This window comes from Nyctibius grandis, chromosome 11 (assembly GCF_013368605.1).
Source record: "Nyctibius grandis isolate bNycGra1 chromosome 11, bNycGra1.pri, whole genome shotgun sequence".
Taxonomy (NCBI): Eukaryota; Metazoa; Chordata; class Aves; order Nyctibiiformes; family Nyctibiidae; genus Nyctibius; species Nyctibius grandis.
In genome coordinates, this window is record NC_090668.1 from 26,779,374 (window position 1) to 26,796,182 (window position 16,809).

General features: G+C 39.0%; 1 protein-coding gene across 2 annotated transcripts in view; it reads right to left on the reverse strand.

Annotated features, from left to right (window-relative positions):
• Nucleotides 1–16,809, reverse strand: part of CTDSPL2 (CTD small phosphatase like 2) — a 42,875-nt gene that overhangs the window by 11,613 nt on the left and 14,453 nt on the right. The window contains exons 2-8 of one of the 2 annotated variants that reach the window (XM_068410286.1): nt 10,874–11,082; nt 6,314–6,452; nt 4,064–4,210; nt 3,392–3,607; nt 2,436–2,514; nt 2,056–2,167; nt 1,124–1,210 (exon numbers count right to left, since the gene is read on the reverse strand). In XM_068410286.1, the coding sequence (XP_068266387.1) occupies nt 1,124–1,210; nt 2,056–2,167; nt 2,436–2,514; nt 3,392–3,607; nt 4,064–4,210; nt 6,314–6,452; nt 10,874–11,065 (972 nt within the window). In that variant the 5' untranslated portion in view covers nt 11,066–11,082. Of the gene's footprint in view, nt 1–1,123; nt 1,211–2,055; nt 2,168–2,435; nt 2,515–3,391; nt 3,608–4,063; nt 4,214–6,313; nt 6,453–10,873; nt 11,083–16,809 lie in introns of both variants that reach the window. The other variant, XM_068410285.1, reaches the window with a different exon arrangement.

Sequence of the window (16,809 nt, forward strand, 5' to 3'; positions counted from 1 at the left end):
CAATAGAAAATACTCCAATCATACTGAGATCTCCTAAGAGATGGAAGGAAAAAAATGAAGCTTTAGTCTTCCTGATTCGGTTAGCATGTCAAGTACCTCCAAAGAACTAACTCTAAGGCTCCTTCCAAGTTCACCCTGGAGGAAACTGTGCATGGCCGTCTCCAAATAAGAGATAAGATGATTTTTAAACATGGGGTTATTTCAGCTTTTCTGATTCTAAGGGGTTTTATATGCAACAGCGAAGAAAAACATTTTTAAAATCTGGAAAAATACCTGGACAAGTGTCCTTTTAAGGTGCCTGATGACTGGCTCATTCTCCAAAGATACTACAGTGGGGTCCAATAGCGTGCGAACTACATGGTGGGGAAGCTGTTGCTACTCCCAGGTACATCACACAAAAGGACCTGAGGACAACAGCCTAGGTCAGTGCAGCATCTTTGGTAGTTGCTGGAAGAGAGTTCCTCCTTCCCATGCTTGTTCCTCTACGGTACGTCAATGTAACACACACACAGCTAACACCTCCTACAGCAGGACACAAACCTACAGCTAGCAGTCTCCACAAGACAATCAAAAATCACTAAGTACCCAGCAGACTCTGGGAGAAAAGAGGTAGAACTGGCACTTGCAAAGCCTACAGCAAGAGTAATGACCAAGACAGAAGCTAGTTAATGTCAGGCTCTGAAGATGTCTCCTCTATAGAAAGAAACGACTGAGCAATGTGGGTTGGTTTTCCCTACCAAGGGAAGAAAGTTAACGGTCCGTGAGCAGCTGTACGTGGGAAACGATCGTGGCTAAGCTGGCAGTGCTCCTGCCCCCCCCCGCTGCCAGGGGAAACGCTGCTGCTGCCCAGCTCACCCCCACGCCCTTGGCAAGGAACGTTTACAACCGGAATCAGGGACCGACACCACCACGTTGTGGCGGCAATAAGCAGAGCTCCGCGGTACTTACTGCGGCGTAATCCACCTCGCAACATCTGACACCTGCAGTTTATAACCCAGCCCGCTGTCAAATGCCAGACAGCCACTTATCTCTCTTTAAACAAGATGATAACAAATACACACAGCAAGAATTCATATGTTAAACGAAATAAAAAGGTATGTATTTTTCTATGCACACTAATTACCTGGTAAATGACATCTTGAAAAAGAACTGGAAAAGTCAGTGCAGCATCTTCTAATTCATTTAGACTACAGTGCACTAATGTTTCATCCTAGTAAAAAAAAAATAAAAGATTGTGAAAAGAATGCTGGAAATAGAAGAAGTTTTCTGGATTTTTATGCTTATTTTAAGGTAGGTTTATTTAGTCTGGACAATTTATTTTTGTGCAACTGCTGTCAAGATTGATGGAGAATTCTTAGAATAAATTACACATTTCACTATTTTTGCAGTTTTTGAAAAAATCACTTAGAATTGTGTGCTAGGGGCATAATTATAGGAAGATATTTTAACTTTGTAGGCTATCCTGTTCAAATCTGCGTCTGTCAATTTGAATAATTATCTATTCATACAACCACTACAGGACACGCTGACTAATATTGTTCATGATGAATTAATGTTCCTGACATCATTAACAGGGTCTGAAACAACTTTCAACATAGAGAGACTAAAAGAAATTATTATAAAGACAAATATATTTTCTATGAATATTTAAGAAAGTGGGTTTGTGCCCTCTAAGAATAAGAATGTTCTAAGAATCAGAAGATTCATTCTTAATCAATCTTAATGCAAGACATACGAAGCTGTATTTTCCTATTTATTTCATCTCATTTTTTTCCACGTTGGATTTAGGAAAGCTTTATGGGGACAGGTATCTCTTTGAGAAGATAGAAGTTGTAATGCCTTTTTTTTTTTAAACAGGATGTTAAGTATTCGACAAATAAAGCAAGCATTCTTTTAATTTTTTTAATGCAGACTATAACTAAAAATACTAAAAATTGTGTAACATTCAACAAGGCCTTTTTGGTTAAAGAAACATTACTAATTTCAGCAACAAACAAAATCAAGGAAATGCTACACACCCCCTTGCTTTTGACATGTGCTTATAAAGATATTTACCAAGTCTAGAACTAATGAGAATTCTGGTGTGCTTCTTGTTTTCAGTGGAAGAGCTGGCTTCCTGTTAAGTTGTTCTTCTGTTAGTGGTGGAACATGTTTGATGAAATAATATCTGAAAAGAATAGAGATTTTGCTGTAGAAATGTATGTACATTATTTAACTGGTAATGTTGTAGCCCAACTTAATATTTCAAATATTTAAGGCTGCACAAGAAATACACATTTTAAATTGAAGAAAACCCCCCCATCAATATACACTTATTTTTTCAAGTTAAGAGCTTTGGGAATTCATTGCTACAATATAAAAATGTTCCAACTTAGGTAAAAATGTCTTATCCAATACTCAAATTTAGTATTTTCAGTACAAACATCAGCACTTACGGATCAAAGACTTCCCAGTCTTCTTCATAGGTAGCTTCTGCATGAGCTGATGAGTAGCCACTGTCTGGAGATACTGGTGCTAAAATTCAACGAAAATGACCAAAACAAAAAATAAAACAAAAAACCACAAGAGCTAGTCTTATTAGTGCAGTTTTTAAAAGTGAAAATTTGCACTTGATACATGAGTGCCTCAAGAACAGTGAAACAACTCTCCCTTCAGGCCCACCCTCTCAGCCCCCACGTCTCCTCTGAAATAGCCTGCACAGCTCCTCGGGAAATCCATGTCACGTCACGCCACAGAACTTCACGACCTGACCTAACTTAGAGGTTAAATCTACTTCCTTGAAAGGAGTCCTCAAAAACCTCAGGACTACTTAACTACCAGTGTTTTGAGGGTCTAGGGAGGATTTAGGTAACTTAAGAATTTGATGCTGACCATCCACAAAGAGGAGAAGCTAAATTTTATGGATATAAAATCCTATGGATGGAAATTTTGTCAATAAAGATGTATGAAGAGTCTTTTGAAGAAATCGTGGAAAATTAATGTAGGATCTATGTATTTCTTATTCACCTCACCACATTGTTCTAATGTAAGATACCAAAGTGTTGCGAATTCCTCTTTCATGACCAGCAAGTCTAGGGTGTGCACTTTTAATGTGTGTGTGAGGCAGGGTTCAATAAAATGCCTTTCTTCTGGAATCTTCATTTTCATTTGAAGAAATGTTGTGAAGTCAACTGAGTTATACCGGGAATAGATGAGACTTGCCAAAACTGTGTCTTTGGTGCATAAAACAGATTTGTCTATTAAACATAAAAATCAATATTAATACTGTTTGCATGCCCTAAGCAAATGTGAAATATTAATTTACACAAAATGCGGGTGCTAGGATTTCCCCAAGAGTACAAATTGCTTACAGCTGCAATACTTGAGTCTGAGGCAAGCACACATTTCTTACCTGTAAGTGGTGGCAGGTCACGGTCATTTGTTTCCTCCACTTCTTCTAAACCATTGTTGACAGGAGATCTGACCTGCACTGCTTGGCTAGTATAAGCTGCTCCGTTGGTTGATGTTGCAGTACTTGTAGTAATCTCATCTACCTGGTCCATATCAAGCTGTTTGACTATTTCTTCAGCTTCGACAGCTTGTCCTGGAGAATCTGATCCTGATGTTCCTGAATTAAGATTTCAGTACACTCACAGTCATTATCTTTAAGCTGAGTTACCTCTCAGAATACTGACTGTCATTATTAACCACACAAAGTTGCAGAAGAATTGAAGATGGCTCCATTTGATTCACGTTACAAAAACAACAACCAAAATGAAGACCGTGACAAATATCTTTATGTTTGCAAAAAGGAATTTAATACCAATGTTTTTTATTTTTTTTTTTAATAAAAGGTACACTGCTAAATATTTACACCTATAAAAGAAATGTTCTACTGCATATAAACTTATTGCTTCTTTTATTAATGATCAACCTTCCTAAGAATTAAGGAGTCCTTTAACTGGTAGTGGTAACTCTTGGTCTGTAAACCAGAATGAATGCTGCTCAGAACAGCTTTTTCTTAAAAAAAAAAAATTCCATCTTTCTTAGCTTTAACACTATTGGCTTTTTAACTAGTACTCACCATTTTTATTTGCTGGTGAAAAAAAATTGAAAACAGGAGAAAATATGGTTCCCAGTAATGTAGTTCGTGGGGGACTGCCAGTGGTAGGATTATCTTCTAATTTTCCATTTTGCTTTACGTGTTGGTTTGTCATTTCGTAACTTCCAGCTTCTGTAAAAGAAAAGTTATGAAGAAAAACACCATGCTTCTGCTTTCCACAGTTACATCCTCTCTTTTATTGTTATTATTTTCACTATAGGAAAGATCCCTCTTGCTCATGGGTTCAACTTGTTTGACAAAAAATTAGCCTAAGTATTTAATTAAAAAAATAAAAAGAACTAGCAATTTAGTATCAACATAAAAAGAAAATGCCAATTTTGATACCATCTTAAGTTTAACACTTCAGTTAGGAAGCACTCATTGTTTATACAAAGTGTGCTATAGATTAACAAATAATAGAAGTTTAAATCCTTTAAATGGGCTTGATGATGGAAGACAGACTAAGATGCTGTGCACCTTTCACAACAAACAGATGTCAGTATCAGTGGGACTCCACTAGGTGGAAAGAACAGTGTCAGGGGAACTGCAACGGCTGAACCTCCAAACTTCACGACAGCAAGTCCATAGTTTATTATTCTCCACAAATACACACACATATGCATAAATACAATTATGAAGTAAAATAATTTTTGGTTGTTATCACAGATAACAAAAGACACAAATAAATCTTCACGTTATGAAACATAACACGTAACAATTATGGTTTTCTATAAATGTGCATGTAGAGTAAAGTACATCCTAGAACCAAAATCTGCCATCTCATGGCGGAGATCCAAGACACAGCTCTGAGACTGAAATGAAAGAGAAGTTATTTACTCCACAGTAACAAGTCTGCCCATATGGAAGTAAGCAAATGTATTTCGTGCACATGAGCTGAGAACCTTTTTGCCAGCTGAGCCTGATGGAGCTGCACCACAAGCCCTTCACACTTCCTATCATTTCTGTACCAGACGTAGGGGTGCCAGCTGCAGCTCAGTGCTTCACTAACATGGAACAGCTTCACCAAGAACCTCGTATCGCTCGGTGTGCTCTATGTGCATGTCTCAGAACACTTGATTAAGGCAATAGTTTCTCTCACCTTTGAGCATTGTCTGCATGCATCACACCATAAGTGGGTGCGTATCCATTATCCCTCCAGGAGGCAAAACCTCTTAATTAACAGTAGCAAATCCTGGAAAAAGGGATTTCTCCTAAAGCCACGTTACACAGACACCTGACGACCACACAGGAAATCCTCTCGCATTGTAACCTTTAGATCACTTGAAGTCACTCATTTGGAGCTCCATCCTCTACTTAGCTACCAATTTGGCAAACCTTGTTGGACTCTGAAATCTTTGAGACCTCTGCCTCGCTGACACACTTGGCAGAAACCAGACAATGGATTCCCAAGTTATTGGGGGAATGGAGAATGAAGGAACGCTGACAGGCAGCACAATCACATTAAGCCTGATTTCATTAGAACTCTAAAAAAATTTTTTTAAGTCAGATTTGGAACCACAGCTGATACTTTAAATGTCATTGACCATTTTATCGTGTCATTATTAGAGATATTCAAAAAGAAACAATTTTCAGAGGGAACCAGGTTGTGGAATCTCCATCCTTAGAGATAGTCAAAACTTGACTGGACAAGGCTCTGAGCAGCTGATCTAACTCCAAAGCCAGATCTCACTCCAAACTCGAACAACATTGCTGTGAGGGGAGCAGGGGGACTGGCCCAGGTGACCTTTAGAGGTCCCTTCCAATCTAACGTTTCCTACGGTTCTATGACAGAAACCCATCTATGTGCTTGACAAGTGCTTTCAATATCTAAGGACACCTGGTTACTTCCACAAAGCTCATGAGTTGGGAGGTCATGTTTCACTTCTCTTGTGAGAAAATGGGAAAAGAGCTAAATCAAATAATTATCATTGGCTTTTTAGAATAATAATTTAAAAAAAAAGTTAAATAAGTTCCAAAATAGCTGGTCATGATCACATATCCAAATTGTTCTTACAAAGATACAATGGATGTGTGTGAGAAGTAATGTTGTACCTGTTGCTTACAGTCTCAGAAATCTTATTTTGCTACTATTAGCTCAGTCTTGCTCTCACTGAAGTCAATTACAAACCCCCCAACCTCCACCTCTGAAGAAATACCCTCTATTAGATAACAGCTGTCAGGCTACTAATCACCACTCAACTGCAACAACACATGATTAGAGTATGTACAAACCTCCATTCATTTGACTTTTCCGTCGTACTCGAGAGATCTGTTTATTAGGCTTTTCTCCTGTCTGAGGTGTGGATGTAATCAAGTTGTTATCTATATCCCGTTCAATTCTACTTCTTTTTGCAGGATTTTCTCTTTCTTCCTTAAAATAGAAAGAGGGAACAAAGAAACATACTGAATAGTGCCTCTTTTCTCCACTGAATACTACCAGAAAACGTTAGCTGTTAGAGAAAGTTCCACAAAGATCCATTTATTGTTCCACTTCCAGATGCAGAATACGCAACATGTAGCTGGACAGCTGGAATTTTAAACTCATTTAAACTGACACAACTCAAGGTAAATAGCAAAGCACCAGGAAAGAAAACTGTACGTGGAACTTCTGTAGTAGAAAAACTGCCTCCAAGCACTATTTCACGGGATAGCCAATTTATAAATATTTAAGTGCTACAGGGTTTGGGAAATGTAGAGACAAGGCAACTAAAATTATCTGAAACTTGATTTCTCTGCCTTTTCAATATATAGGAAGTAAACTGCACAAAAATATCCAACAGGAATTTCTCCACCACGCTCCCCACATGAAGTGCCTTGCTAAATTGCACACAAGTATATAACTTGCTGCTGTTCAATCCGTGTCAGGTAGCACATGGCACAACTTAGCTGTTAAAAATGTTGTAAGCAAGGATTGTGACCCAGTGGTTCTTCGTACCTTTAAGTAAATGACTGTTCTCCCCTGTGGCACTTACATGAATGATACAGAACCAAACATTTTTGCATATTTTCTGTGCATGTGTGTAGACACACATGTTTAAGACAGGTTTTTTCCCCTTTTTCCCCAAAGCACCTACTACAACTTAATAAAATGGCAATCTGAAATCTAAAGCATGACCATATAGAGTAGACTGAAATGTAAGGTGTGAGACAATGCAAAATAAATTGAATTAAATATCAAAATAAATAACAAGGTCACAGACCATATCAAAGTTAATTAAAGTTTCTATTTTAGAATTACAGTATTACCTTTCTGGAGCAGCAGTTTCACATCTTTAAAAAGAAAAGAGAAAAATGGTTTGCGTGCTCCAAAAAAAAAAAGTAAATAGATCTTTCAGAAAAATTAATCCAAAGCCCATGCTAACAGCACAGCAGCTAAAAGAAATACTAACAAACACGGAAATGTTTGACATCCATAGCAGAAGACAAGGGAACACCACTGATCCCAAAAGCTTCCTACGGGCAATATCCTTGACCAACAACCTTGGTGAGAACAATCTAATTATTACCACTTAGAATTAATAATATTGTATATACTATAAATCCATATAATGAGAGAAAATGGATGGCTCGCTGAAGTGATAAGAGAACAGGAAGGCATCTCATCTTCTGGGTCATTTGTTCAAATGTTCAACAGCAGGGAAAAAAAATTGAGAGGAATTAATTAACTTCTAAAAGTTATCCATTGGCCTTCATAAAATGAGTTGTGCTCTCATTCTGCTTTATGGAAAACAAGTGTAGAAACAGAACCGAAGTTACAATGGAAACAGGAAATCTGGCTAATGGGTGAAGCTGGTGAAGGGTCTGGAGGGTCTGACCTCTGAGGAACGGCTGAGGGAGCTGGGGGTGCTTAGCCTGGAGAAGAGGAGGCTCAGAGGTGACCTTAGTGCAGTCTACAACTACCTGAAGGGAGGTTGTAGCGGAGTGGGAGTCGGCCTCTTCTCCCAGGCAACCAGCGCTAGGACAAGAGGACACAGCCTCAAGCTTGGCCAGGGGAGGGTCAGGTTGGACATTAGGAAGCATTTCTTCTCAGCAAGGGTCATTAGCCATTGGAAGGGGCTGCCCAGGGAGGTGGGGGAGTCACCATCTCTGGAGGGGTTTAAGAAAAGACTGGACATGGCCCTTAGTGCCCTGGTCTAGTTGCCATGGTGGTGTCAGGGCAACGGTTGGACTCGATGAGCCCAGAGGGCTCTTCCAACCTCAGTGATTCTGTGTTCTGTGATTCTGTATCAGCAGAGGCATAAAGAATTCACTAAACCTGGAGATCCCTGTCATCCTCCAGAAGAGGAGCTATCGTGATGGGGTGGGAAGCTCACACTGCTGTGCCCATATTGAACTAGTTAATAGAATTCAAAGGTGAAATTAGATATAAAGTTATTGTACTACTTGGTTTATCCACTGGAAATTTTATTGCACAGATATAGAATTAAATATATCTATTAGATGTATTTATATAATGATCTATTTGATTGCTATGATCTATTTGATTGCTATGATCTATTTGATTGCTATGATCTATTTGATTGCTATGATCTATTCAGTTCAATATAACCCATTATTATCAATAACTGTGCTGTAAGGAACACGGCAATGCCACACTGACATAGACATTTTGTTTGCTTTTGGGTTGTTTTCAGAAACCATGTATGTATCAAGGAATGACCTAAACTGAGACTAGAAGTAATGACAACACATTGGAATCAAACATGACTTCCAACACTGCTGGAACCCCCAAAATCAAACCAGTTTAGAGGAATTTGCAACAGCAAGTTCTACAATACTTCCAATTCTAACATTTTAAAATTTTAATAGTACTTCCTGTACGCAGACATGTACCAGTTTTCCTGGTCTATCAGATTTGTTATTTTGTAAATGACAAATACTACTGCACACTCTGGGGGCCGTGAGTTGGCAAAAGACCTCAAGATCAGACCTACCACCATCCACATTCAAAGAGCCACATTTTAGTCTCTGGTTTCTCTAACTAAAGAGCTATAAGGATTTTTCAGGTTTTGTTTGTTTAAGGAGTATTTCTAATGAGATATCTTTACAATATTAGATAAATGACCTATGGCTATGATCAAAATGTCAAGATACACTTGTAATGAAGACATTTATTGCTGTAAATTCATATAACCTCAGTGGTGATTTAGATTTTAGCATACCCATAAACAAACTGCTGTGCAATTTGTACCCATACACCATCCCAAAGAGTTATAACGTTGCCATGGCAGCCACAAGACTACTTTGTTAAGTCATTAGCGCTCTGGAAGATAGCCCGGCAGTATCAGTATCGTGCCATGCTAATGCCACTGGAACCCCTCCAAGTCCTGCTACAGGCGCAGGAGAGGACATGGAAGGAAACAGGAGAAAAACGTGGACATTTTATATTAAAAAAACTGCCAAGAAAAAAAAGAATGAAATGTAATCCAAAGATCTGGGAGAGGAAGAGAAGAGGGGAAGAGAGAAAGTTAAAACCTTAACGAGACAAAGGAAAGGAAAACCAGATATATTTCCCTTATCTTAAAAATCCAATGTAAATGTTTTGCTTCGATTTCAGCGTTTTGTTGCAGTGGTTTTGCAGCCAAAATGTTGCACTACTGAGCTACGACACAGATGCCGAAGGTGAAACAGATTAATTGTCCTGGTTTAATGAAAAACAAAATGTAAGTGGATTTAACCATTTATTTTTACTGAAATATGTCTTTGTTGGTACCTCAGTGTTTCTGATAGGTAATTAACACATGAAATATTAAATTTCACTATACTTTTTTGACAATTTAAGAATATACTGCTACTTTAATTAAAATAATTTCAACTTCAGCTTGTTACAAAATCATCATTTCAACACTTAGTTCAAAATCCAGAAAATACTTCTGAATGTATATAATATTTTTATTTATCATATAGTTAATCTGGGATACACTTTAATTTAGTCATGAGTTCTTGGCTAGTCTTCTTTAAAATTTACAGCTACGTAATGTCAGTATCTGCACTGCTGGGACTGACTGATTTTTGTTTTTTTTTAACTGGCCTCCCTTTACAGAAAAAAAAAACACAGGTTTTTGAAGAAATTGCAAGGTTACAGTCAGCCTATCAAAGTTTATATATATATATATATATAAAAATATATAATTCACCCTAAAAATGTACATGCAACAGGTTTTAACGTGTGAAGACAGTAAAATTCAGATTTCTGTGTGGATCAAGGCAGACGAGATTTAGTGGTTTAGCTCTGACAATGTTTGAATTTGCTCCACTACGTGGGGGCAGTGTTCACTGCAATAATACACCGAGTAACCGTATCAGTTTCACGACAGTTGAATTTGTGAGGTTTGACCTTTACTGATTGATGGGCTCCTAAACAATTTTGAATAAAAATGCTAAAGATATTCAGCCTCTATTTATGCTTACAGACTTGCTCCTCTTAGTTGCCAGTACTGATAATTCCCAAATACAAGGAATCCTTAAAACAGAAATTAAAAATATACTGAATTTATTAGTCAACATTTTCACACAGAAAGACCTAGGTAATAAATCCTGTGATTTACTGGATTGTCTTAAATACGCCCACAATTGACTCTGGTAGGGTTTGACAGTCTGATTTTTAAAATAAAAATCTCTTACGTGACACAACTATCACAGGTACTTCTTGCCTTCCAATTCTTTACAAGAATGTTTTGCTTCCACCACATCACACATGTTTACTTATTCTTAATAGAATTGGTTTTAAATCAAATTTAACCGAATATGACCCAATTAAATAACAAAAGGAGAAACCCACTGCTGGTGTACCTTGGGTGTGCTTCCTTTAATAAACTTTTTGATTGAAGACAACAAGCCGGTCTCATTTTTCTGTGGTTTTCCTCCGCCAACAGGTAAGCTTTCTTCCACCTCTGAGTGTTTCCTCTTTGCCCTCAAAGCACGTTGTGTGTGGATTTGATTTGACTGCTGAGAAGCTTTCCGCGTTCTCAGCCTCATTTTCATGTGTACCACATGTAAAGCTGTAGAAGGAAAAAACGAGAATACTCAGTCATTGAAGAAACGTATTAAGCTTCAGATCATGAATTCAAAAAATTATGTAACACTGACAGTGTTCGGACGCACTGAGCTTTTACATTCATATATACGGCTTAACTTAAATCAAAGAGAAGAGCTATTTAAGTTTAAGCATAACACCAGCAGAAGAACAAATGAATATAACCTGGCCATGGATATATCTGACCATTAGATCAATGACGTTTTTGCATAACCCTCCAATCGAGTAGCAGGAACAAAAAAATCAACCTGCGTTTAAGATGAAAAGGATCATATGGTACCTGGTGTCTTCGGCATCAAACGACTAGACTCAATTGCCTAGGCAGCCCTTCCCAGCTCTGTGTTCCTCACAACCCTTCATTTTAAGTCTCTACGTTAAATCTGAGATGAGACATAAATCTCAATTTGTGTCAAGTGTTAACAGAAGAAGAAACCATAAATGAGACTGAGCGTTCAATATGAGTGAGGATATAGCAGCTCACCAAAGGAGCCTGAGATCGATCTTCAACACAACTGTATTTGGGAACAAGATTAGACCACAGGAAGACTCCTGCAAGGGCAGCATCTATTAAAGCCGAGTAAAAGGCCGTTCCAGGGAATGTGTCCTGTTTATCTCCAGCCTTCACCTGGACTGCTGGTCCAGTCAAATCTGTGCATAAACAGAACTGCTTTTCTGGACTAAGGGACAGGCCTTCTTCACTTGGCTGAAGCTCATACCTGAGTTGATTTGACTAGGACTACTCGTGTGCTTAAAACTGTGTGTACACTGGAGCAGGAGCAGAGAAAAGAAGTAGCAAGAAATCCATGTGAGTTGTAATGCACTTTCTGTTACAAAAGTAATATGCACTTCCTAGCTGAAGTCATGACAAAGAGCGCTTATTTTAAAGAAAAGTATATGCTTATCACGATAGGAATCAGTATCTGCTTTTCTGAAGTTCACTTAGCGTGTATCTTATTGCTAAATAGACAGAATAAATAGTCTATAACATTAAATAATGTCACAACAGCTACCTTGTTGAGGAAAAGGCCACGGTGGCACGTGTGTGATTCACAGACATAGAAATGCTGTGATAATATTTTTCAAAAATAGTCCAAAAACTGTACACGGTTGCATTTGTTCAGAGTTAGATAAATCTCAATCTCAAACAAAACGTGTTCCAGCTAATGAAGAATAACGTAACCACTGACACTATTTTTAGAAGACTTAGCAAAATGTACTCAATTGGTATTGTCAAGAGTGAAATATTTCAGTTACATGGAATAGTTGTTTTAACTGCCAGTAAACATGGGATTTCATTTTCCATACGTACACGTCCCGCATTTTCCATCAGTAGTTAATACAACAACTGTTTACAGACAGGAAAAGGACAAGTCAAGATTCTTAAATGACTGAAGTAACTACAGCAAAAGGGGACCGATACACGAGGTGTAAGGAAAGACAACAAAAACCGTAGCCTAAATTTATAAAAACTCATTCCTTATAATCTTGCGCCCTCTAGTAACAGAAGCATTAAAACTCCGAGTCCATGAGAGTATCCTTTCATTACTAATATTTGCAATCAAATTTGCATTTCATTTAAAAGAATCTACTGTATGTGGAAAAAAAATAATGCAGAGAATTAAGTCTAAAAATCCCCAAAGATTTTAATCCAATTTTCTGTTCCTACTCCTTGCCACTAGAAAAATAAAAAGATAAAAATAACATTCTTATACAAAGATGTAAAATAAATACGCCTGTTATCAGAACTTGCATCTGAACTTTTCTTTCTTACAAACTGCTGCCAGATTAATTTTTGGGGTGTGACTTACAGTGGGAAAGATCCACAACAATAGACATATGCCTCTATTGTACTTCTGTACAAATGAGGAGGATCTAATTATAACACTGAAGAAATTATCAAACTTCAATGGACAGGGTGGTCCAAAGATACCTTAAAACATGTGATGTATGTTCACTTCATAAATATTGAGGAAAGCATTATTTTTATTAACATTGTGTGGATCAAATCATGTATTTGTAGTATGACTTATCAAAATCATATTACCCTAGGCAGCTGAAAAAAGAACAATTACATTTAAGGTTTCTCAGTGTATGTGGGAGATGAACTAATTCACAACCCTAGCAGGATATACAGCCTGAGACAGAAAATGGCCATTAAACTTTTAAACCAAATAGTTTAAATATATCAAGGTTTTAAGTTAAGTAGTTAGCAATTTGTTGGAAGGAAGTCAGAGGAAAACAACACTGTTTTGCCATATTGAAGATCTTCTTAAAACTCTCCAAGGAGCTCTAGTCCTTCCATGCTTTGAAAAGGGAATTTTTTTAGCAGTATTATCAACCTGTTCAGGAATTAATTTGGTTGAATTATAATTCTGAAATTCTTCAATCTGCATATTGCAAGGAGACTCCACACAGCCTCCTGAGCTGGGGTATTCTGGAGAGCTGAATAGGGCAGAGGTCCAAAGATGGATGGAGGGAAGCCGGGAGTCACCAGTGGCTCCGTTCCCAGAGTACTCACTGGGACAGAGCACAGGGTTCAAAGTGGCCCTGATGTCTTGGAGCAACAGAAAAAAAGCAATACAGAGCGCAGTCAGTCCCACCAACTGCAGTCCAAGAACTCCCTGATCTCTGTGACACCTGCCAATGCCATCACAGAATCATTTAGGTTGGAAAAGACCCTTAAGATAAACTCCACCACTGACCCATGTCCCTCAGCACCACATCTACACGGCTTTTAAACCCCTCCAGGGATGGGGACTCCACCACTGCCCTGGGCAGCCTGTGCCAGCGCTTGACAACCCTTTTGGGGAAGAAATTTTCCCCGATATCCAATCTAAACCTCCCCTGGCACAACTTGAGGCCGGTTCCTCTCGTCCTATCGCTTGTTACCTGGGAGAAGAGACAAACCCCACCTCGCTACACCCTCCTTTCAGGCAGCTGTAGAGAGCGAGAAGGTCTCCCCTCAGCCTCCTTTTCTCCAGACTAAACCCCCCCAGGTCCCTCAGCCGCTCCCCATCACACTTGTGCTCCAGACCCTTCCCCAGCCCCGTTGCCCTTCTCTGGACTCGCTCCAGCACCTCAAGGTCTTTCTTGTCGTGAGGGGCCCAAAACTGCACCCAGGATTCGAGGTGCGGCCTCACCAGTGCCGAGCACAGGGGGACGATCCCTGCCCTGGTCCTGCTGGCCACACTAGTGCTGACACAAGCCAGGATGCTGGTGGCCTTCTTGGCCACCTGGCCACACTGCTGGCTCATATTCAGCCACCATTGACCAACACCCCCAGGTCCTTTTCCACCAGGCAGCTTTCCAGCCCCTCTTCCCCCAGCCTGTAGCGGTGCGTGGGGTTGTTGTGCCCCAAGTGCAGCACCCGACACTGAGCCTTGTTGAACCTCACACAGCGGCCTTGGCCCATGGATCCAGCCTGTCCAGACCCTCTGCAGAGCACAAGAAGAGGAAACCCTAACCTAAACACCAAAGCTGGGGCCTGAGCATCGCTGTTCTGAAGCCTTTTCTATACTGTTAATATGTTTGTGCCACTCGAAACTGTGGTCTCAAGTTAACTCAATTACAGAAATTAATTTTCAATCACCTGTGCTACGAAAGGGTGTGTTACACAGAACTGAAATAGCCAGGACTCCCTGAAATATATGCTGAGTATATAAACATATACACAAGTGAGATTCTTAATTCTCATTTACCTAGTTCAAAAAACCCTGAAAGGTAAGAAGAGAGTTACACTGAACTAATTCAAGTTCTTGATTGACAATAGGTAACCATTTACCATGGGGAATTAGGAACTAAGTAAATGAACACTAAAATATAACAGGATTTAGTATATTCAAAGATGTAAATGACATTCATTAAAATGTTACTTATACATTTTGAAAAACTGGAAAACATCCTGCAATGTGACTTTATAAAATAGCAGTCCTTTAAAATACTCTGGTGAGAAATCGAAGATGACTGCCACTTCCTGGGTAGGAATTAAACAAGACTACACTAAAAACAAACGTGTGTAAAAAGGAACTGGACAAAATTGTAAAACATTGAAAGAAGATTGACACTAGTGAAATTCCATTTTGAGAATCAAAATATTACTTAAAATTCGCTACATACCAAGTTGCCTGATTTTTCCAGAACTGAAACAAATATGAGGCAGACAAAAGATGAACCAATTTAACGTTTATAAGAGGTGAGTATGTATTTATCCAGCAAGGAACCATTCAACTCATCTGTACACTATTGCCAGAGAGTTCTTTGGCTCATTTCACATCCTGGGTATCAAGCCTGGGGCTATAAATATCTCTAATGGACTTAGCAAGAGTTACCTACAATCCTCTCAACGACAGAAGTTTGCTTTCCTAATGCCCCACACATTTGGCAGCGGGCAGTTTTTACCTGAATTATATTTGCGTTTCTTTTCTGAAACAAGCATAAACCAGACTACAACACTTAACACATTCTCTCAGTCAAAATAATCGAGTCTAAACATGTACGTGAACTTCCTTCCTCCAACACGTAGGATCTGGGTTTCACCACGGCGTCTGACTAACGCCTGTGTAACCAAGGATCCCGCTTGGCCGCGCTCAGCCGAGCCCTCGGCCGTGCCAGGGAGGTGGGCTACCACCAAACCTGGACAGCTGGAGGGTCGGCTGCACGCGGGGTTACACCGAACACCACCACGCAATTTGTGTACTTCAGTTCTTCTTTCAGCACGTTCTCTTTCAGGGGCTCGCAGCTCAAAATCCTCTCTGTGCAATAGTGGAATTCCTTCACGCTGTGAGAAGTTGGTACCAAAGTATTACTGCAACATCACGAACCCAAAGGCAGCTAAATACATCAACAGCAAATACACTGAACGTTTACAGACTCAAGCCATATTTCTGCACTGTATACACGTCGTATTTTAAACTCCCAAACCCCCTTCTTTAATTCCTTCTGCGTCTATAATAAACCCAAAAAGTGGAAAAGGAAAAAAAGAAAAACCTCATTCTTCAAAAGAGAAATAAATGGCAAAGAGGGACTAAATGGAATCCTCACTAAACAATCTGTGAGACAGGAAAATAAGAAATGAAGGAGCTATTAAACAGCAGCAGCTGAACGAGCTACAGCTGCAGTAAACTCCCCATTTTCCCCAGTCCCCCCACACTAAGTTGTCAGGCTCACTGCCCCGTAAACACCGTTGTTATTCCATGGCATAAGCACAGAGTACCTACAGGAAAGAAATTCCTGTGAATGACTCATATTTCTAAATAAGAGCATACCTCCTCGAAATTTTCAGTTAGGGATGAATTATTTTCTCACCACATATGGTACCAGTTTTATTTATTTTTCCCAAAACTATTAAAAGAAAAATTAGGTGAGGCACATATAATTACAGGGTTTAAGGTTTTTTGATATAGGAAAAAGTTTAAGATGGTAAAAGAACAATAGTGATGAACAATAGGAAGAGATAACTGGCAAGAAAATTTAAAATTATAGCGTTGAACGATTTCTACAGTTAATTTGGCACTCAGCAATAACACTGAACTGCCACCACTGAAAACTGTATATTCCAAGGCTGAACAGCAGAAGAGCTCCAGAGGATTAAGACAACTGAACACACTTCAGGAGTGTACCTTGGTGAGCGACAGGAACACATTAGGTAAATTTGTTGTTGTTGTTCTTTTTCTTTCTCATCAATTTCTCTTGC